General features: G+C 40.7%; 1 protein-coding gene across 1 annotated transcript in view; it reads right to left on the bottom strand.

Annotated features, from left to right (window-relative positions):
• ITPR2 (inositol 1,4,5-trisphosphate receptor type 2) overlaps positions 1-22,808 on the bottom strand; it is a 244,644-nt gene that overhangs the window by 110,305 nt on the left and 111,531 nt on the right. Inside the window, exons 32-37 of the mRNA XM_041397170.1 lie at positions 22,176-22,301; positions 17,099-17,227; positions 16,396-16,516; positions 5,899-6,089; positions 4,489-4,631; positions 2,816-2,924 (exon numbers count right to left, since the gene is read on the bottom strand). Coding sequence (XP_041253104.1) covers positions 2,816-2,924; positions 4,489-4,631; positions 5,899-6,089; positions 16,396-16,516; positions 17,099-17,227; positions 22,176-22,301 — 819 coding nt within the window. The remainder of the gene's footprint in view (positions 1-2,815; positions 2,925-4,488; positions 4,632-5,898; positions 6,090-16,395; positions 16,517-17,098; positions 17,228-22,175; positions 22,302-22,808) is intronic.

Here is a 22,808-nt window from a genome sequence, read left to right as displayed (position 1 = left end):
ACAGACACTTTAAGCAGGGCAGCAAGGTAATGCTAAGATTTTAAACTGCTCCAATCATTTGCAAAGTGAGCACACGTCAGTCTAAATGTTTCAGGTGCTTTTGGAAATGTTACTCAGATTCAAACTGTGTATAAATAGGTCTAGATGCAACATTCACACAGAAATTAAACTGAAATCAAGCACTAAAGGGAAACACAAAAAGATATGCTTAAATAAATTCAAAAATCCCAGTCCAAGATCCTTCTGGTTTTGCAAAATGGGAATAAAAACTGCCAGTGATTCTAAACCCAAATATAGATGGGGCACATCTATAGGACAGTCCTTTCTGTCCCTCCTGCTTTTCTTATCAAATAATCAGTCTGAAGCAAGCTTTAGATAAATACATTTAGATACTGCAGTAGCTATCTGAACAGAGGCAATGTGAGCTCCCCCCACACGCTGCTTTCCTCAAGTGTTTTAATGCTGTTCTGGAAGAGAGGGGCTGTAGATCAGGTTTCACTCCAGTTGGTGACCTAATCAATACAAACAGGGCTAGGACTCAATGCAGAACTCTCCCAGGAGATAGCAATAAAAACCCACAATTATTTATGAAAGCCAATCAATGGCCAGGAGGTTTTATGTCTCATTTATATACTTTAAATCAAACTTCTGAAATTAAACTTTGATTCCCAGCACGATTAGATGTCGTGGTGCTAAGCAAGACAAGGCACAAGTGAGTGCTGCCTTGGAGGCTGACTGCCAGGAAATCCAGGGATGTGGAACCAGGAGAGCATCAGAGACCTGAAACTCACCACCAAGGGGAGGTGCAACAATAGAGTTGACATAGTGGATGCAGGAATAGGTATAAAATCAGTTAAATAAGCTCTTACTCCTATTTTGCCTCCTGTTCCTTTAGCAAATGACATAGGCTACCTTCCAGTGGTCAAATGAAGTACAAAGACAGTAGAAAGTGCTCAGTGGTGGGAATTAAGGTGAAGAGAGAGGAGGAAATTTTATTTCATTATTTCATCCTTCTTTCTCACTGTGGGAAAGTCTGCAGAAACTGGAGGTTGACCATTTCTGTCAGGTTTATCACAGGAAATACAATTTGATGGGTGATTAGCAAACTCAGGCTTCCTGTCAAAATATCCCACGTCCCTCTGTAGCTGTGTTCTGATTATGACCATTATGTATTTATTACTATTTTTTTTAATATCTGCATACCACAGTGGAATAATTTTGCAGTGAGATCACAGCCCAAAAAAAAGATGGGAAACACGCACATGAGGTTATTCATTGTGCTATTTTTACTGTTCTGAAGTCCATGGCATTGAACAATGACTCATAAGAGTAGCAAGCCAGAGATAGTAGCAAGCACTTGCAAAGCATATCCAAGCTTGTTTATTCACATATTTGTTTGCTCTGATTCATCACATTCCTCAGTGTAAAACCAATGGGACTCCAGAGGAAGCACGGGGAGAAATTCTGTTTAGAAGAGCTTTTCCACCCACCATGCACCCTTCAAGATGGTGGAGGTCACATAAGGGATTTGGGAATACACCTCCTTTACCCACTCCTGAAAAGCAGAGCTCTTACAAACCTATGGAGCACATTCCTTTTAATGGTAATTCCCTCCCTTAACTCTGTCTCCCTTTATCAGCAGCCAAAGCAGGGTACAAGGAGCAACTAAAACAAGCAAATCTTGCTTATTTCAAGTCCTACATTAAAAGTGTTGTCTTTTTTCCTCCCCTGTAGTCCTGAGATGAGGTTAACTTATGGTGGGTCTATTAATTCTTTTAGAGAGGTTTGGCAAAGGTCAGTTACAAAAGCAAATTATTTTTCTCATGTGATGCAGTGGTGTTATGCACCCAGAATGCTATTAGAATAAATGTAAATAATAATTAAGAATAATAATAACTGCTTCCGCTGTGAAATTCGCTTTATGACATTAAAAAAGTATTTGCCCAGGCCTAACCACAGTTTTCTTTGAGGAGGAGGTGAGGATGGGGTTGGTTTCCTCTGCTTACACTGGTTATTTTTGCACAGGGCAAGTCTGATGTCAGCACTGAGAAATTAGATGATAACTCCATGATTCATTTAAGAGTGAATAATGCTGAAAGGGTTTGGGGAATACCCACAAATACAGATAAGAGGAAATTACACAAAAGACACTGGGATCAGGCTCAGAAAGAACAGGGACAGCTGACATCTACGTCTGAATCTCCGTACTGATAGGCAAAGGAACAGGCAAAATGAAAGAGGCATTTGAAAGACTTGGTTTTGCAAGAGAAAACTTGCAAACAATGAGGGGAAAGAGGAATGCAAGAAATAATTAGACACTTACAGAGTACAGACTATGTCACTTCTTCCCAAAACTGGCAGCTCTGCTTAAACATTGCAGATTTCCTTTCACACATTTGGGAGCATTACAAAGCGTGTGGAGTACAAAAGTCTGGCACCACAGACAGCAGGGAAAAACTGTACAATTGCAATTAAAAATCCCTATATTTTCACTGATTTTATGGTAAAGTTGAGTGTGACAAATTAAGACTAATCTCCTGAAATAGAGAATATCCAATATATAATAATTATACATAGTAATACTTGCCACTGTTAATTAATTTCATCTTGCTTGCCTTGACTCTTATCGAGTCCCTCACACAGAACCATGTCAGGCAGAGAGTTTCTTTTGTTCCAAACCAACTTGCTACCTTGCCACGCTGTTCCTAAGACACCAGGTTATGTCCAAAACATGCAAAAAACTGAAATCATGTCAGATTCTGTTACTATCTCCGTGCTGTTAGTTCTATATTCAATATTAAAATGGAAGCAGTACCTCTTCTGCAAAGTTGGTTTTCTTGTCAAGCATTTCTCGTAAAGTTTGAAGGATTTTAATGCAGAGCTTTTCTTCTTTCTCCATTAGCTTCTTTGTGTGATTAATCAACCTGAAAGTAAAATATTAAAACTAAAACAGCATTGCACATTGTTGCTAAGCCATGCTGCAATTTCTTTATGTAAAAATTGCCCATTACTATATTTTTCCTCTAGGAAAGGAAATAAAAGTGGTCAAGAGAAATCATAATTAAAAAGGAAATGGGACTTTCAGGTCTTGGGAGATTTTTTGTGTCAATTTGCATATCTTACTGCCCATACAGAAGACACAATTCTACATCCCCTTTTTTTTGAGGGTTTACAGTTTAAGATCCAGACTAACTATTTCATCCTGTCTTTATTTAAAGGTAACTTAATTTAACCATTATTTAAAGGTAACCATTGTTCACCATGCATCTTGCAAACTTTAAAAGCTACAAACTATACACCTTCCAATTTCTATGATGGTTATAATATATTTATTACATAATTAGCAAATGGTATTCAGCCAAAAGGATTTGCAAAAATTTTTTTTGGAAAAGGAAGTGTTCAGAAATACAGACATTTGGATGAAACATAATTGTTGTTTATATTCACACAACCACTTGACAAGCCTGAAAACAAGGTCCATTTCTGTCTCCAGCTATGACGGTGACAGGAGTTTGGATTTCAGTGAGCTGAAGCCGATACCAGAAGCAGCCTTTCTGTCTTTGTGCAGAACAGATCTGTGCACAGGGCACAGGTCCTTGCACTGGTTCACACATTGCTGGAGAAATGTTTGTGGAAATAGGAAGGGAGGAAATCTGAAGACCTTGGACAGGTTTTGAGGTGTGGGGGTTTTTTTGCATTTTGATGCTGCCTTCAAAGAGGGGTTTGGACAGAGGAGATGGGATGGGATAATCTCAAAATTTAATTATATTTTTTTTTAATTTTTCCAAACATATAAACTATGTTGTTATAATGCTACCTCTGCAGAATATGCAAATAATCAAGAAATCAGGAGGGCTGCCAATGCATTCATTTCCCCCAAGTTATCTCTGTTTAAATTATAGTTTCTCAAGGATGGGGAGGGCATCTCACTTGAGGACTAATAAAAAATTTGCAAGACACTATTTCAATGCACAGACTGCAAATAATTCAAGACAGATAGGGGTCCCAGTGAAATGTATTTTCAAAGAGCTGTTGGCAGTTTAAAATAAAAATATCCATTTGCTTTATAAAAAAAAAATCCAACAAGAAACCCACGAGCCTTGAGCAGCCCACTGCTTCATTATGAATTCTTGAAAATTCTGCGATGGAAAATCCAAGTTTCTGTTGTAGATTTGGTGAAATGTAACAGCAAAGTAGCCCATTGAGAAAACAGACATAGGTTGAGCCTGCCACAATTTTTGCAAGCCACTAACATCCCATTTCTAGCAGGTGAGTCAAGCAACCCCTCTCTCTCTGCTTTCCAGACAACAAAACTGCTGAGAAATATACAATATGGATCAAAAGACCTCACTTTAAGTTTTCAACAGTAAACTTGGTCACCTGCATGCTTAAGTCTCTGCTGAAAACCAGAGATAAATGCTGTTGAAAAAGTTAAAACCCTACCATCTTTCCCAAAGAAGCAAACAGGCCCCTCTGCATACCACTTACTTGGACATGAAAGCGCCACATCTTATTCTGGCATCGCTGCCCTCGGGGAACAGGAGCTCTGGGCTGTGCAGCACATCAACCAGCACTGAGAACTCAGCTTGCATCATGGGTGTGAACTGCAGCTCCAAGGAGGACACCACGTCCTGGGGGAGACAGGAGAACATCCATAACTGCAGGAGAACTACAACAACGTTGCTGTGGAGTTGCACAGTTGGGTGTGATGCACTGCTTGGCCCAGTGTGATGCCCAGCTGCAAGAGCCCTGGGCAGCCCAGGTGGCTGTAAAGCCACCTCAAGCCTTTTTTCACACCACTCCTCACGCAGGGCAAGGGGGACAAGGCGCCCATTGTTACTCGTTGTTACTCTCTTTCAAATTTCTCCTCTGCAGGAGTGCTCACAAAACCTGTGCCAACAGTTAGGATGACGGTGTCCTGGAAAAACAGTGCTCACCACACACAGTTAATGTGTCACCTCAGGTGTTGTGTTCTTGGGGTTTAGGGTCCCTCCATTTTTCTGGGTCCTGCCGTTTTCTCAGGTCATAAACCCCTCATACTGTTTAGGCTCTACATGCACAAGGTGATCTCCATCTCATGGCAATCTCCAGTGACACAAACATGACCTAAAACCTCCAGTATCTCCTCTGCAGCCAGAACAGGACACATGGCCATAAAAAGGCAGAAAGGACATGCTGCTCTGTGGAGAACTTAAAGAAGAACACAACTTGAATATTGTGTGCAGTTTTGGGCACCACAATGTAAGTGTCCAAAGGAGGGACATGGAGATGGTGAAGGGCCTGGAGCTGAAGCCACACGGAGCAGCTGAGGGCACTTGGTCTGTTCAGTTGAGAAGAGCAGACTGAGGTCAGAGCTCACAGCAGTTCTGCAGGCTCCTCATGAGGGGAAAGGAGGGGCAGGCCCTGGTCTCTGCTCTGTGTGACCAGAGACAGGACCCAAGGGAACGGCTGGAACTATGTCAGGGGAGGGTTAGGGTGGATATTGGGAAAAGGTTCTTCCCCCAGAGGGTGCTGGGGCACTGAACAGGCTCCCCAGGGAATGGTCATAGCCCCAAGGCTGCCAGAGCTCCAGGAGTGTTTGGACAATGCTCTTGAGCACAGGGTGGGATTGTTGGGGATCGTCCTGTGCCAGGGCCAGGGGTTGGAGTCACTGATCCTCATGGGACCCTTCCAGCTCAGCTCATTCTGTGATACCTCCAACCCCTCTCTGACTTCTGTAGGGGCCAAATACTGATCTTGAAGAGCTGAGCCTTTTCAGCCATCCCCACCCAGAAGTGCAGTAGCTCCTCTCATCCAGCACTAAAAATGCACTGGGCCTGTCTCTGGTGTTTTCCATATCTGGCACACATGAGATAACTGCAGTCCCACTGCTGCCCAAGCCATATGCTATTTCTGTACCTGTAGTTTCTCTATGATATTCCTGTAATCCCAGGCCGGCCCACCAAGAGCTTCTTTCAAGCGAGGTCCACTACGGGCTGACATCCTCCAGCCCATGGCTGCCCTCTGCACCATGTTGGAATGACTCTTCATGAACAAGGTGTTCACCTGGCTGTCCAAATCCACCGGAATGGCAATCCCACGGTTCTTTGCTTTAATAGGAAGAAAAACACAAGACATTTACAGTGGCAAAAACTTAAAAATCTTATAGACATCATGGCATGCAACAGCCTGATCTTGTTGAAGTTAAGGGGCAGGGTGATATTACTTCAACAGGTTTTAAAAATAAGGATCCTAAAAATAAGATCCCTTAAAAATAAACATACCTAAGTGGTAGAATTCAGCCATAATCTAGGTAAAGAAAGCAAGCTGTACTATTTCAAATGAGATGAGAATGATTTCCAGTATATATTTTCACAGACACAGATTTTTTTTTTAAGCAGAATAATTTTTCTACTAACTTGAAAAAAAATCCAGATATATTAATAAGAGTAACAAAAGGAGTATGTGTTATTTTAACAATTAGTTTTAACCTATTCAGAAGCAAATTCTGAAATTTTTCTTTCTAGTAGGCATATGCAGATTTATCCATTTTATCCCAAGTACTGTTACTTTACTGTATATTTACTGTATATTCCTCTTGTGAAGACCTTGAGGAACCAAGTGCATACAAATTAAATTAGAAAAAGACTGTCTCCTCTTCTCTCTGGGTTTCCTATACTGCTAGGGTTGCTAAACCCTGGATTCCTGGATGGTGCCTGGATGCCACTGCAATATATCCAGTAGTTTATAAACATCTGATAGTCTAACTGATAGCTAAAAAAAAATTTTGCAATAGCTAAAAATTGCAATTTTTTTTTTTCTTTTTAGACTTTAGAAGCAGGAAATGACAATAGAGAGAGTATCAGAATAAAAAAAAATTGAGAAGAGACTTACAGTAATTCTTACAAGACATCCACTATTAAACTACTATTGCATGCTGAACTGATGTTTGAAAAGAAAGTTTGAAAGGCAGCATTAGAAGGTATCTGCCCTCTCCTCCAGTAAAATCTCTGTGTTAACTGCTCCTTTCCATCCCACTGGAGATCAGAGTGACATTGTTCTCTGGCTCAGCATGAGTAGTCTGAAATTCGACCAATAAACAAGAGTGTGCCCCATCCCTGGAAGTGTTTCAGGCCAGGCTGGATGGGGCTCTGAGCAAGCTGGGATAGTGGAAGAGTGCCTCTGCCCATGGCAGGGGCTGGAGCTGGATGCTGTTTAAGGTCATTTTCAACCCAAACCATTCTGTAAGCCTATGATCAATATCTCTGAAAGACCAGGTTATGTCCCAGTGATTAGGCTATGTATTCCATGTTATTTCACTTACCTTCTGTGGCACAGCTTATGTTTAATAAAGACTTAAAAATAAAATGGAGCAGTTCTAATCCATTTGTAATAATGACCAATAATAAGTAATTTTTCACTTTTCCTTATTGAAACAAGCTGAAATTTAAAAAGCAATTAGCCCAAATTGCAGTGCTGCACAACATTTCTCTGAGGCATTTCCCCACTACTCCTCACTAACACATTTTCCACAGTGGAAGAAGGCATCAAAAATAGTCCACCTCTTCCTCCCAGCTCTAAAATACAACCAGCGTTATGTCTTGAACCTGTGAAGTCAGCAGATGCCCTTCTGTCCCAAGTAGCCCATGCCTCCAGCCCCATGGGAGGATGTGCAGGCAGAGGCACCACACAGCTCTGATTAATGAAGGCTGCAGTGCTGCCAAGCACAGTGAGTCACAGATCCTAGGCACAAACTTTCTCTTCCCCTCAGGACTAGATTGAAATGACAGCTTTTATTATAAACCTAAATCTGGCTGTGACACCTCAACCCTCAGCCTCAGAGACTGTGGCAAGGATGTTCTGGTCATGGGGACTCTCTTCCCTTTAATGGATCCCACAGGTTCAGGGTACCCTCCTCTCTTCTCACTGAAAGGTTGGATCCTGATGCAGGACTGGGGCTTCCCCCCATGGATCAGGCTGTTCTATTGGGATGGAAGAGAGTTCTCTAAATCCATTGCTGGTAGGCACTTTCTTTTAAATGGTTGGCCACAGGGAATTGAAAAGAAAAATAGGTTAAGCTGGGAAGACATAAATTGACTTTTCCTTTCCACTCTCCATTTGTTTTCGAGGCATGTTCCTGATTAATATGTGGAAAATGCCATGTATGGTTGGCCATTATTTCTAATGATTTGTTTCCATATAATTCAACTGGGCTGTTTTTCAAAACACATTTGCCCTGTTGCTGCCTACTTTACTAGAAAAGTCCATTAAAGTTCTGCCAGTGTGGGTAGGGTGCTGCAGCCTATTAATCCCATTTATTGTGTCCTAATGTCAATCACTGGAATGCTACTGGACAATGCTCACTTCTCAGTTAAGTGGAATGTTTGCAGAATCCTGATATATCAAAGAATAAAATTAGCAATGGGGAGCACACTGTTCAGAGGAAAACCCAGACCCCAGACTTCTGCAGTCCTAGAGATGCCATTTGAAGTTAACAACTTCCATCAGTGTCTGAGGAACAGTCAAGGACTATGACTGTTCAAAGAGTTGCAGCTAATTAAAATTATCACAAAGAAAACCAGAGAGAGGAAAAAAAACCACCCCTTTGTTTTGAGCAGTTCTTACATGTATAATTCCATTTGTAATTAAGATTTGTATTGGTTGTCAAAGGGCACTGTTGAAGTCTAAGCTATAAACAAAGACTTTGTCTTATTTCTTTTCAGCTTGTAGAAAGTTTATCTTTCATTTGTTTCACATTTCATTATTTAAAACTACATGAAACATATTTTTACATTTTGGAAAGCTGATGAACAAATGTGAACATAAATATTTATTTTTAATTTAGGTGTTGTAGGCTGCTTTCCTCTTCAAAATGTGTCAATCTTCCTTAAAGAATCAACATCAAATATTTAAAAGCATGTTTATTTTTGTTCCACTTAGAAATACTTTTGGATAGCACTCAAACTTGCAAAGTACAATTAGAGCAGGTAGACAAAGGAGCCAAGAAAGGGTAAAATTCTGTCTTTCATCTGGTGAATTTGGGAAAAAGCTATATGGCTGTCTGTACATAAGTATCCAACAGGATACTTAGCAGGATAGACTCAATCCTTGTGGGTCCCTTCCAGCTCAGAATATTTTGTGATTCTGTGATGTCTTCAGTACAGGTAAATTCTGCCCTGCAGTGGAGGGCACGACCCAGGCTTATACAGTGCCCATTTCCTACCTACGGCACTGTGCACAGGGCAAATTACATCCTGAATATACAACACCATTTTGCCAGCATCAGAGGAGATGGAATTTCTGGGAAATCCTTTAAACTACTAGCTCTCAATCTGCTGTTCCCAATTATCTCTCAGCAAGAGAGCCAAGAGAAGCCAAGACAATTGAGCAAATACAACCTACAGCAGTGGTAAGAAACACAGCGCTGCAAATTCAGCCAGATCCCAGCAAAATGACCTGCCCCTTGCTGGATGGGTCTGTGGGCATCCAGTGATCAGCAGCTTTTCTCCCTCCTACTGCTTAAACAATGAAATAGTACTCAAAGACTCAAAAGAAAAGGCACTAAGAATGCCAAGAATCAAGCAGGTAAAAACCAAGGCACTCTGGACAAGCAAGCTGTAGCGAAGTCCCAGGAGCATAGTCCAGCTGCTCCCAGAGAGACTGAAATGGGCCCAGGTGTTATTTTGTTAAATTACCTGCATGTAGTTCTCTTCACAGGAGCACATCAACTGGACCTATTTCAGGAATGTCTCCTGAAGTACTGTCCTTTCACTGTGCTGCTGCCTGTGTCTGAGGACCAATTTAGTCCTAAGGATTTCCAGGAAGTTGCCCTTGCCTGTAATTTTCCTTGGATGCCCATTCTTCAGAATAATCTATCTTGCCATAAGGAACCTCACCGTTCTCACTATTTCCACCTACTGCTGCCTAATTTTAAATGTCACTCCATTAGCTTTTGCAGTATATACAGAACACACCAGTGTGTGGTGGCTTCACAGCTAATTAACCCTGAAGCATCCCTCATGTGGGTTTTCAGGGGGACACACAGGCATTTGGTCCCTAAGAGCCCCTCAAGGAGGAGTGTGCTGGGCAGTCTGGGTCAGGAAAAAGGCCCAGCTGTACCTGGCTGTGAATCCTTTGCTCTGCTCCCAGTTTACACTCCCTGGTAGTCACAGACAGCTCTATCATGTTCTCCCACGCTTCCCAGTTGTCACGTAACAGAGTGATGCATATTTAGTTCATTAATTTTGTTCCATAAATCAGCCCCTCCAGCTCTTTAATCATTTACTGACTGCTTAACAAATACATTCGGATGGAGAGACACTAATGCTAGCAACAGCAAGACATTTTAAAGGAAATAAAAGCTTTGTGTAGACAAGACACAAACCTGCCAATCTTGTACCCTTCAACTGGATGTTTTTTTCCAACAGAAAATCTACACTAAAATATTTATCAGCCTGAAAAAAGATCATCATTGAATTTTTCTTGCAATTAGGGAAACACAAACAGTTAAAATAGAATAAAATATGGGCTTCATCTGAAATGTATTCTTCTCACTGTCAAAAAAGTAACAACAGGATAATTATTTTATTTGAACTAAAAATCGAAAATGAAGGTCTAGCTTTTCATAAAATGGAAAAAAGATTTTAAAATTCAAATGGGAAGTGAAATAAACATACTTTCAGGCCTGAAAAAATTGTTATATGAAAATTCATCTATATGGACATAAAAATACACATCATAATTTCAAAGAAGCAACAAAATGTGACCTAGAGTTTATGTTTAATATTTCCTATATGTAATTTGTCAGGGAAAAGTAAAGGGCTTTAGAGGGCATAAAAACATGGTCAAGAAGAACCAGAGGAGAGGTTTTTTGGTTTTTTTTTATTCTGTACAAGGAGGTATTGATGACTTATTAGGGAATAAATACTCAACTAGAAAGGACTTCAGTACACCTTCAAACCATCTACTCCCTGTTACAGACAATCCATGCTCTTTAATATCTTTGGAAAAATTTATTGAGCCCCATTTAAAATGATGGCAGCTTATCAATCATTCCTCCTCCCTCCACTTTCTCTCAGCCCGCTGACCAAGGACATCCTTCCAAAGTGGGTTCTAATCCTCTGATTCACAATCTAAATTTATTTAGGTTATTTACAACTTAGTGTAATTTATGTCCAGTTGGTTTTGGGTCAGCACTGTCCTTCAGCTTAAACGTCTCTGTGACTATTTATCTTCTTAAACACATTTAAAGAGCAACAACACAGGTCTGTGTTTTGCTAAGCAAAACATGTGGGGGTTCTGAATTCCCTTCCTGTAACAGTTATCCTTTCCCCTGACCACCCCAGCAGTGCTTCCTCTGTACCTGTTCCAGCTTTGAACTTAGGAAATAGCAATCTTACAAGGCTCACCTCAAATACGGTAGTATGGAAACAAGAATTCTCTTCTTGCTTCTCCTGCACAATATCCCAGAACATAATCTGATTGTGACTAGCACAATTTGGCTTGCTAACAGATTTTTTTTTAGGGTCTGCCAGGAGACATAGTGTAACAAAATGCAAGTTCCTATCTGGCACTGTTTACTCATCTGGGAAATTCCAGTTATTTCATTATTGGTGGTCACAGCACAGTCACAGAGAGATCATATCTTTGGGATAGACACCAGAGGAAAGATTAAATTTTTTAAAACATAATGGAGAAAACTAATGGATGCTGCAGAGATAACAGTGTAAAACAATTGAATTTACCCTTGTAACAGAAAACTAATGCTCAGAGGTGAAGATACAAGAATTGCTGTCTTAATTAAGAAGCAAAGACAGTTCTTTGCATGGGTCCTGCAGGATTGGTCAGCAAAGACCCTGCTTCCATATCATTTAGGATATGTAATTTAAGATATACAATCTCTGGTTGCGAGGAGAGGTGATATTTCCCAATCTTTAGAGAAAGACAGTAGCTGGTTTAAAGTGCAGACTTTGAGACTGGTCTCCACCCTTCTCAACCTTGTGAAGATCATAAAATGCATGAACTGAAAATCCTTTGATAATGAATTCATTTGAAATAAATTAAATGGTTGGAGGTCTTATTTCCTCTGTTTTCACAAAGGTCTGGGTATTTTTCAGTTGTTGCTATTTTACCAGGGAGATGGGAGCTGTTTTGATTATTCACTTTTTGGACTGTATTTTCAAGCAAAAGCTCAGTCCCATGTAATAAAAGAGAAAAGGCCAAGGTGATATATGTATGTGTTCATTCTCACCAGTGTGATGACCTGCTTCAGAAATCCATGTGGACAAGTCACAAACACATATATGTTGCAGTTCATTTGAGGTGGCTCCCCGGCGTGTCCCTGGAGGGGCCCCTAAGCTGTGAGTTCACTGGCAGCTGCAGGCAGGCAAGGAGACTCCACATGGCTTCTAAGGGTGCTGATTAGATGAGGGTTTATTGGGGGTCCCACCCCCAGAAGCAGCATGGCTACTGAGGGAAAAGGGAGGAAGGCAGAAGGAGGGGGAGAGAGGGAGAACTTAGGGAGAAAAGGGGCCAACAGAGCATCTGGTCTCCCTCGCACAGCTTAACAGGGAGATTCAAAGTGGGCATGGAATAAGACTTGGGCCAATGGGATTATAGATACATGATACTTCAGGGGAAGATCACAGGCTTGGAATAAACCGTACACTTTTGAGGCATGAGACAGAGCATAACATTTAACTAAAATGCAACACAACATATATACACATGTATGTATGTGTGTGCGTATATGTGTATATATATATATGTAATTTCACAAGTGTTTCTATTTAGGCCAAGTAGCCAAATGTTTCCTGGGCAATGGAAACCTATGTATGTATGTGTGTGCGTATATGTGTATATATATATATGTAATTTCACAAGTGTTTCTATTTAGGCCAATGTTTCCTGGGCAATGGAAACCTGGTGCGCATTGATATCTGTGTTCCAAACCTCCTGAAACCACAGAGAGATCTGCTGAAGAAGAGGAGCAAGCCTCTATGCTTCCTGCTGAACTGGAGGCAGGAAAGTGCCTGGAGACGAAGCAGCAAGTAAGGCTTGAAAAGCTTATGTAGTTTTTCCCTGGTGGTAAAATGGAGTTGAAGTACCAGGGTTATAAAAGATAAGCTTCTGTGAGATATCCTTTTGTTGACCTGGAAGGTAAAACACATCCTTACAGTGCTCATCAGAAAGCAGATGCAATGATCTCAAGCTCTTAAGGCAGTGCTTCCATCCACCTGCCAGCAACAAACCAGGAAGCACTGAGCAGACTGTATGTTGCTTAAATGTGCTCTGAAGTGTGTCATTTTGAAAGTGTGTCATTATATGGATCATTGATATCTTGGGAAATCTGCGTATGATCTTTCTTTCTTACCCCTGAGATTCATTTGTAAATCCAGGGCAATGCCATCAACAAAAACAAACAAGCAAACAAAAAAACAACAACAACAACAACAAAAAAAAAACCAAAAAAACAAAAAAAAAAACAAAAAAGAAAAAAATCACGTTTGTTCTTTCAGGTTTATACTCCACTTATTTTCCCTCAGAAGTTTTTGGTCCCTGCTGTAAATCTGTCCAATACTCCATCTCTCTGATATGGGCAAAATCTTTTTAGAGGTTTTTTTAAAGCATTGCTGTGAAACACAAAGGCCCTAACATTAAAGAGGGGAAAAAAGGATCCACATATGTAGCCAACAAAAGAGGCACAAGAAGGTTGCTATGTTTTTATTGTATTATGGAAGATGCCTCTGGCTTCTCAGAGTGAGGCATCATTTTCGGCAGAGGAACACCCAACAGAGAAAAGCACCAGGCACCCACTGCAATCACAGAAGGTCCTTGGCTGTAAAAGCCTCTGGCATCCCCAGTTGGGGCAGTTTTTCTAAATATTTCCACAGAGAAGAACAGGCCTACTCCGTTAACACAGGCAAGACACATTTGTCACCATTCCTAAGAACACTGAGTATCACCCGCAGTTAAAATCTCTGCTGGCCAGGCAAATTTTGCACAGGGGTGTTTGTCAAAAACTCTGCTTCCACTTCTTCTCCAGTTACCTTGCTTTCTGGGGAAATCCCCCTCACCTCTTCCCTTCTGCACTGTCAAAATAAAACACTCAATAAAAACATGGCAATTGTCTGATACGACACAATCTTACCATGCTGGATATTGCTATTAGTGATGAATCCCTGAACAGTTGTTAGGATATGGGCAAGGAAATCAGCAATGCTGCGTGCTTTCAGGGAGCTGCTCTGAGGCTGCCAGCCCATGGCACCCCAGGGGTTCCCAGCCTGGCAATTCCTGCTTCTGCTGCAGGGAAGTCCCAGAGGAAGACATGGAGTGATGCCCTTCACTGGCAGCTCAGCTCTGCTCTGCCACGCCTCAAAGTACCCAAGGCATAGCTGGGGGCCCATGGATGGGAAGCCAAAGAAGCAAGAAGGAGCCAGGACCCAAAGGATAGCACAAGAGCTTACTTTAAAAAAAACCAACAAACAAACAAACTCTAAACCATCTCCAGAAAAAAGAAAACAGAATGAAAGAAAGGACTCTAGTGGAGGTAGAAACTGAGTTCCACAAATAGGATACAAAGTCACATATCTGAAGCAAACTCCAGACATCAGCCATTCCTGGAGCCCCCAGAAATAAGAGGCACACAGAGGACTGCCCACCAAAGTCCACCAGCCCTTTCATGTGCTGGCACACCTGAGGTGAAGCTGGATCTGCCATCCCCTTAGGGTGATCTGTGCTTTCCCTCTCCAGCTGCTGTGGGACAAGCTCAGATTGGCTGTCTCAACAGGGCAGAATCATAGAATAATTTAGGTTGGAAAAGACCTTCAAGATAGAGTCCAAGCAGTAACCTAACAGTGCCACATCTACCACTACATCAAGTCTCTAAGTGCCACATCTACACGTCTTTTAAGTACCTCTAGGGTATGATGACTCAGCCACTTTCCAGGGCAGCCTGTTCCAGTGCTTGCCAAACCTTTCCATGCAGAAATTTTTCCTAACACCCAACCTAAACCTCTCCTGGTGCAACCTGAAGCATTTTTTTCTTGTCCCAGCACATGCTCCTTGGGAGAAGAGAAAGCCCAGTGAGATCCTGGCCTGACTCATCCAGCAATCAGCAGAGCTCTGCATCACTGGAATTTCCTGGGAATTTTTCATGCTAGAATCTGCTGTGTGCTGTGGGCACGTAGCCAAATGGAAAATAAACCCATATTCAGATGTCTCCAAACAGCATCATCTTGATGAGATAACACAACGACCTCTCTGAGCCAGAATTTGATTTTAGATACAGCTCTACAGGAATGAAGACATTGAGCTGTCTACAAGCACACAGAGGGCATGGTTGGTCTCAAACCTACTCTCACCTGCCTCATTTTTCTCCCTTTCCCCAGATTCCCAAAGGAAGAAATTTATTGATGACTTTTTCCAGAATTGCCTGAGAATAGCAAGGGGATATGTGTTGAACACACAAACAAGAATTTGTGGAGATTGAGCTTTATTTGAGACTAGTAGTAGCTATAGCATAAAGGAAATAAAATGTCTTCAACTTCCAAAGTTAATTTGCCAGATGGATCCCTAATTAAATTATCTGCACAGCAAATAAAATAATTGAAGGTTGCTAAACTTTTAGGTAACTGCTTATTTACATTCACACAGAAGGTTAATGAGATGTTTTGGCTAAAATGTTAAATGATACTTCTGTAAAGCTATTCCAAAAATCTAAATTTAGAGTTGATTGTTACAATGCTGCAGGTGGCTCTGGGACCCTCTCATATTGTTTTATCATTATTTATTAATACTTTTTATTAAATGTATCACCAATAGAATTTAGCCAGTTTCTATGTATCTCTACCTGTACTCAGGTTTCATTCACACTAAGCAGAAACTTATTCTACAAGCAACTAGCACCGCTGACTTTTGGAAACTACATTGAATAATCCTTTATTCTGTCATGGCAGAAGACTTTAAAAATCATATTTACAGAAATTTAACTTAATTAACTTTTGCCAGTCAGCTATGTTCTGGTGAAGAATATTTTTCTTAATATAGGATAAGAGGTTTTAAAAAATGTATTTTAACAGGGATGCCTTTGCTTATGTTGTGATTTAATATCATAACTTGCTTGATATTAAAAAGTTAAAACCATTAAGAGTTTCAACCATCAAATTAAAATTGGTGGCAGAAAGCTCAATCAGCACTCACTTAGCAAGCTCATCCCTGTGCCCTACCAGTTTCGCCCTAACAGCCCTATTTGATGGGGCAGGTGTGAATGGGTTATAAAAGAAGGAAGAATTTAACCTCAGAAAGTGGGATTTCTGAAATCACTACTGATACAACTTCAGGATGGTAGAGTCAAATTAAAAACTATTAAGCTTCAAGTCTGATCTTTAAACACGAAAAGTAAAACCTGGCACCTACCCACTTCAGCCAAAGTCTTGATACAGGACTCCACTGAGGCTTTCTGTGTTGGGTTTGGCCAGGTGCAGTTGTAAATTCTAAAAGCAGACTGCAGCAGCTGAATAAAAACAGGCTGGTGTGTCTGGAAACAAAAACAAATACAGAATTTTACCATAAAGGATCTCCTCACAGCTGCCCTAAGGTTTGATACAATGTAAACCAAGGGGGTTTTAGCTTGTAGACTCAAGGTATGTCTCCATTAAATTCTCTTTGATCTTTAGGTCTGACAGGAGCAGAAATCAATGCTGCACCTCTAAAAAGGCCGAATCATGAAATTTTTCCTTAGATTGCTACTGATATCAAGTAAACACAGTACACACCATAAGGACACAGGAGTTTTTCCCATTCTCAGGCGTATGTCCCTTCTGTCACAGGACACAGCATCTCCCTTACACAAAGATTTTTCTGCAAGGACATCCCCTCCAATGAATTCACAACAGCCAGAAGTAACTCTGACCACATTGAGCTGTCTACTAGTTCAAGATGCAAGTGACTAAAATGAAGAATTAAGTGTTTGAAAGAGGGATTAAGCTGGTAGTCAGTGGCATGAGAGGGGACAGAGAAATTAAAGGAGGATGAAAAGAGACAGCATTCCTATGCAGGTAGCAGAAGGTATCTCATTAAACATCTGAATAACTGATTTGTCTGTGTCTCTGCTCCTTACCTGGAGGCTGGTGCTGTTATCTGAAAATGGTGAATTGAAGAAGCCACTCACAATGCTCATGACAGGCTCAGTGACATATTTCTCCAGAGGCGTGTCTGCGTGTTTACGATCCGTGGTTGTGTTACAAACCTGCAGGGAAGGAGGAGGAGACAATGAGATTTAGTTCTCCCCAATAAGCAAGCTTCATTATTTTGTATTTATTACTGATATTTCTTAAAGTAAAACCAAAATATTTTTATATAGTATCTATCAGAGAGAACTATGTTAGAGTTGAAGCTAGATTTATTATAGCTTATCTTTCTTCTTGGAGGTCCACCCTTCTCTTCTGAACTAGTTCTTTCTAGCTGCCTGCCTCTTCTTTCCCACACCATGAAGGAAAGATCTCCCTTAATAAGCACACTGCATGCCACTTAGACATTTAGACAGATTCAAGAAGAAAATGGACCTTTCCTCCCATTGCAGGGCTGGTTGGAAGATGCTTCAGAGACACATGAGACATAAACAACTCAGGTTAGAAAGATTTCATACAACATTTAGCTTCTCTCAACAATTAATTACCACAACTGGGTCAAAATGGTGAAGCTCATTTGCAAGAAAAATGTTTAAAAGGAGGGAAGGAAGGGAAACAGCACACTCAATACCAAGAGGCTTTAGGATGGTACTGGGAGAGAGGTAGCATTTTTTTGGGAAGCCACATGGGGAAAATACAGAAACCAAGCTAAAACAATTAAAGAAGGGAATGGATGATACCAGGACAGCTCTGGAGCACAGAAGGATGATTGAATGGTGGGAGGAAGTGGGAAGATTTGTACAAAAGGTTCCTGAAGACTCCCTTTGGTACAACACAAAGTTTGTTGCTGCATAAAGATGTCACACTTAAAGAAAGGGGGAAAATTACTGGTATGAATTACATCCTTCAGTATTTCCTTTATTTCTCTTCAATACTTTTGAACATCTATACAGAGTCATGTTGACTTTGCATGTGTCAGTGTACACAGTAATGAAAGGAGTCTACAGAGAGCCAAAAACAGTGAGAAAGGCAAGACTGGACAAACAAGTAGTACAGATTGTAGTCATACTACCTCTTCAACAGCTTTTAAATAAGCAGCTGTAGTCATGTTTAACAAGAAATGAAGGCAGAGTTGTTTTCTCTTTCACCTATGCAAGCCAGAGATGACTACAATGTTCTAGGGAATCTATGCAAAAGCAGAATTTTATATACAAAAATTCCCAGGATAGGAGTCATTACCATCTGTGCATTTAATACATAACCCCAAACCTGAGTGGCACACACTTACCATTACATCTCTTCAGGGATGGGGAGCCCAGAGAAGCTGATTGAATTGCTTAAGGTCACAGGGAAAAGTTGGTGACAGAAGCAGAGAGATAATCCACGTCACCTGAATCTCACACAGGGTAAAGATTCTCTCTAATTACACACTGCCATTGTCACTACAAGACAGCAATTTCACAAGGAATGTTTTAAGGAAGTCTGCTGACATGACATCCAAAAGCACCTGTGTTCAGGGGATGCTAGAGCTCAGGGGAACACCGAAGCACCTTGGGTCTAGCACACAAACATTGTCATGCAGTAGGAAGAGGAATAACCAAAGATGACTTCAGACCTAGACAAATGAGGCATCTTGAGGCATTTGCTTGTCTGCTTATCTAAAATGTATCAGATAAATCAGTCATGCCTCCAGAGAGTGCATTTTTTATCACCCCAGGAAAGATTTTGGTCAGAAGCAAGAGTGGCTAAAATGAAACAGCAAACTTATCACCCCTTCTGTTTTGGGAAAGTATGACACCGCCCCCAGTCCTTCGGAAGGTAAATGATTCAGTTAATAATCAAAACTTGTTTAATATTTTTAAATAAAAAGAGATCATAGAACTAAAAATCTCTGGAAGTTCTTTTGCTTTTAATTAATCTGCATACAAATTTTGGCTGGAACCAGTAGCTCTGAGCTCAGCACTTGCAATCCCAATAGAAAGACAGGGAGCTGTGCTGTGCTAGCACAATGAATGCAGAAATCACCAAAACTAAATTCCAGAACAGTTTTAAGCTTTCCCCTTCAGCTGCCTGAAAGGCAGAGCCATATGTGGGAATGCCACTCCATTCAAACACCAGTCTGAAAAATTCCCACCGCAGAAGTTATTTGGAAATCCTCTCATTTGTTCTTATCTCTCAGCCCTTTGGGGACAGAAAGATCTTCCTCCAGGGAAGAAAAAAACAAAGACCTGAAATGGAGATGAAGACTGTGAAGACTCAGAAAGCAGTGTTTAAAAACCCCTTAAAGGCTTTGGGACCAAAACTCAATAATACTTCAAAAATTCTGCAGAGAAAGCGAGGATGACTTTACAGCTGTCAGATCCTCAGCTCTTGTCTTTAATCCTGCTCAGACTACAGCTGCTGACTTACACAGGCTGGGCCACATGCAGGAAAGGGAAGCCTTTCCTTCAGCAGCACCCACTTTGCTCAGCACAAGGCTGTAAGTCACACCCGGCAGAAAGTAGGTTGGCAGAAGCTGTAGAAGCAGGGCGTCTTTAAAAGCACAACAGCTTTTGGCAAACCTAGTTTATACACGGATCTGCCTCATGGCTGCTTTGCAATGTATCATGTTGTTGAAAGGAAAATGTCAGTTGGGGACTAAGTATTTCCTTCCTCAATCCAGAAATAGATTTTTAAAATCAGCTGGTTTTTGTTTTGTTTTGGTTTTTTTAAATATATATCTAAAACAGAAGGAATCCAACCTGAGGATAACACTCTCCATCTTTCACCTTGGTGCTCTCCAATAACAGACTCAAAGCTCACAAACTCACCCAGTGACAGGCATTTGTAGCAGCTAAAAGAAAAGCATTTCCCCTTCCCCCATGCAAAAGCATCCCTTTTAGCTCACTGGAACACAGAGGATCAAAGGGCTCTTTTTCTAAATGCTTTGAAAGCTATTATAACATCTTTCATGATGCTGACAGCATTCTAACTGTTCTGATAGCTACAGAGCGCTGATGTATTTATAACGCTTGGGCTCTGTTGGGGCCCCAGAGCCGCACATCTGAACAAATACACTCCAAAACCTGGAAAATACAGCTATCCATGGCTGAAGAGCAGGACAGGCCAGAGAACTTCTGACACACTTGCAGGAGAGCAGAATAAACCTGCATTTTGCCAACAGCACCCACACACAAAATGCAGCATTTCTCCTCTTCACCTCTGAAGACCTGGGGTCTAATTTCTCTCAGGAGAGAGGTGTGTGAAAACAAGCTCAGTGGTCACCAGCATCAGGACAAGAACCCAGCATTTAGCACAGTGCAGTTTGTCTCCAGGCCCATGAGAGGAAACCTGGACAGAGCCCTCTTTCTACCTGTCTGCTTCTAGCCCAGGGGCACAGAAAATTGGCCACGTTCAAGGGCTAGGGAGGAGGGATAGTCTGGAAAGTCAGGGTCAGGACACAGGGTCAGGAAAGGGCAACCCAGAAAGGGAATTAAATAGAAGAAAATACTTATTGAGATAAAACCAGTAAGGTTAAAAGTCAGAACGCTCCTCCAAGGATGTTTCTCATCTTAATTTTCAACCCAGGTTGTTTTTCTTCAGGAGAGCTTTCACTGTGTAACAACCATAGAGACAAAGAAGCAGGAAAACAGGGTTTGTAGAGGACTAATTACTGCTGAAAATGGCTACCACCAAAAAAGAGCACAAACATCCCTGCCTCAACCTGGTCCCAGGGAAAAATAAAAAGGTTAAAAAAAAATACAGCAAAACAAACCCAAAACCAAACCAAAACACACCCACCCCCAAAAAAAAAAAAAAAAAACCAAAACAAACAAATAAACAAACACCAAAAAAAAACCCAAAAAACAAACAAACAAACAAAAAAACCCAACCATATATAAGGTTTCTGTTTCACAGAAAAAATGAACAGATCCCAGTAACTATTGTACAGCATAAGTCTTTGCATTCCTTCCTTTTTTAGCCAAAATTAATTGTATTTTCTCCTAATAGGTCTCACAGGAATTATTTTGTGGCACGCTCTTACTTTGGGGTCATTGTCTGCTGCAGGACCAAATTGAGATTCTTTACCTTTTCTCTTCATTTCAATGAAATGAAGAATGCATGGAGTGAGAACTTAAGTATTATAAAATGTAATGGACCATGGACTGGGCAAAACCCAAAAAGCCATGGTTCTACTTCTTGAGCAAAAAGAGCAACACCATTGTTTGTCATTAATATTTTAATTATTTATAATTACAAGAAGCATTAACCTCCTAGAAAATGATGTGTAGTGTAGGCTATAATCATTACATCACACTAGCTTCCCCTCATGGCTCTACTACTGTATTTAATCCCTGTGGAAGTCATAAGATTGCTCTTGTTTTTTGCCTTCAAAATCCCTGGGAACAAAGCTTAATTCAACTTGTAACTTAAAATTTAATTCAACAAGTACTGACTTGTTGAGTACCATGAGGCTCACTGAGGACCACAGGAATGGCAGGCCTGTGGTATTGACTGTGCCCTGTCTACTTGCAGCTGTAATTTATATTTGAATTAGTATTCTGAGGGACCACAGCTCTACACCTGCCTTTCACATTACACAATGAGAATGGAGTGACAGGAGAATGAAAGACAAAATAGAGACTAAAGAAGGAAGACGAGCCAGAGAAGATCTTGATCCCTGATCCTCACTATAACAATAGAATAAAGGAAGAGATTACAGATGTGGGGATGTTTTAGTCACCACCATAATGGCATGTAATGCACGTTCTCAAAACATGTATACAGGCTCTCAACCATGTACACACTCCCAATTTATTTCTTCATAAGACAAGAGAAAGGCACGGGCTCCAAGATACCCTTTTAGAAAGAGAAGGCTACTAGTAATTAGCAGTTTAAAAGATAAAGATAAAGATCATAGAAATGACTGTTTGTTAAACAAACAAACCAACTAACCACACTTATCCTATTGCTGACTTTGAATAAAAATAGTTAACAAAATAAAAGTTCACAAAAAAACCCCTGTTACTGCCAGTTCAGTTGTCACCCATAACCATTCTGTAATGTTTAACGCCTGGTGAAGCTTACCCTTGCCATATCAACAAGGAAGTTCTCAAAAAGTTTCCAGATATGGTTACTGGCATAGATTTCTTTCATTTCCACTTCAGTGTCCACGTAACAGTGGTTAACAAAATTAACATAGGCAATTTTCACCTGCAGGAACAGTGAAAACACAATCACTATGAAATGGAACAGTAAAAGCAATAAACATTATGTTTTCTATCTGCAAAAATATTGAACAATAAAGATGAACCTTCCAGTACTAACAAACATTCATAACCATAATAATGCACATGTTTGAGTCTGAATATTTAAGGAGAAGCTGGGCAACACATGCCTTAATGTGTTTACTGAAAGACCACAGGAAGAAAAATGAAAAGGTTTTGCAAACATCCTTACTCTAATGACAAAACCCCCACAAGACAAGCCAGTAATGATTCTGGTATTTAACTGATATGAAGACCAGCAAGGCCTGGCTCCAAAGCCAGAGGCTGTCAGAATGCAGGACACTCTGCACTTGCCAGTTGACTGTGGTAGGTTGAAGCCTTGTGACAGGCTTGCCAAATATAAAATAAAAGTATTTTGCAGAGCTGGGGCTTAAGTCCCTGTATTTTCACAATCCTAATGCAGCACTTGCATCTGGGATCTAAATGGCAGAGA

Source organism: Onychostruthus taczanowskii, unplaced genomic scaffold (genome assembly GCF_017590055.1).
Source record: "Onychostruthus taczanowskii isolate IOZ18803 unplaced genomic scaffold, ASM1759005v1 scaffold136, whole genome shotgun sequence".
NCBI classification, from domain to species: domain Eukaryota; kingdom Metazoa; phylum Chordata; class Aves; order Passeriformes; family Passeridae; genus Onychostruthus; species Onychostruthus taczanowskii.
Note: the sequence above shows the minus strand (reverse complement) of the source record. Positions and strands in the feature narration are given on the sequence as shown.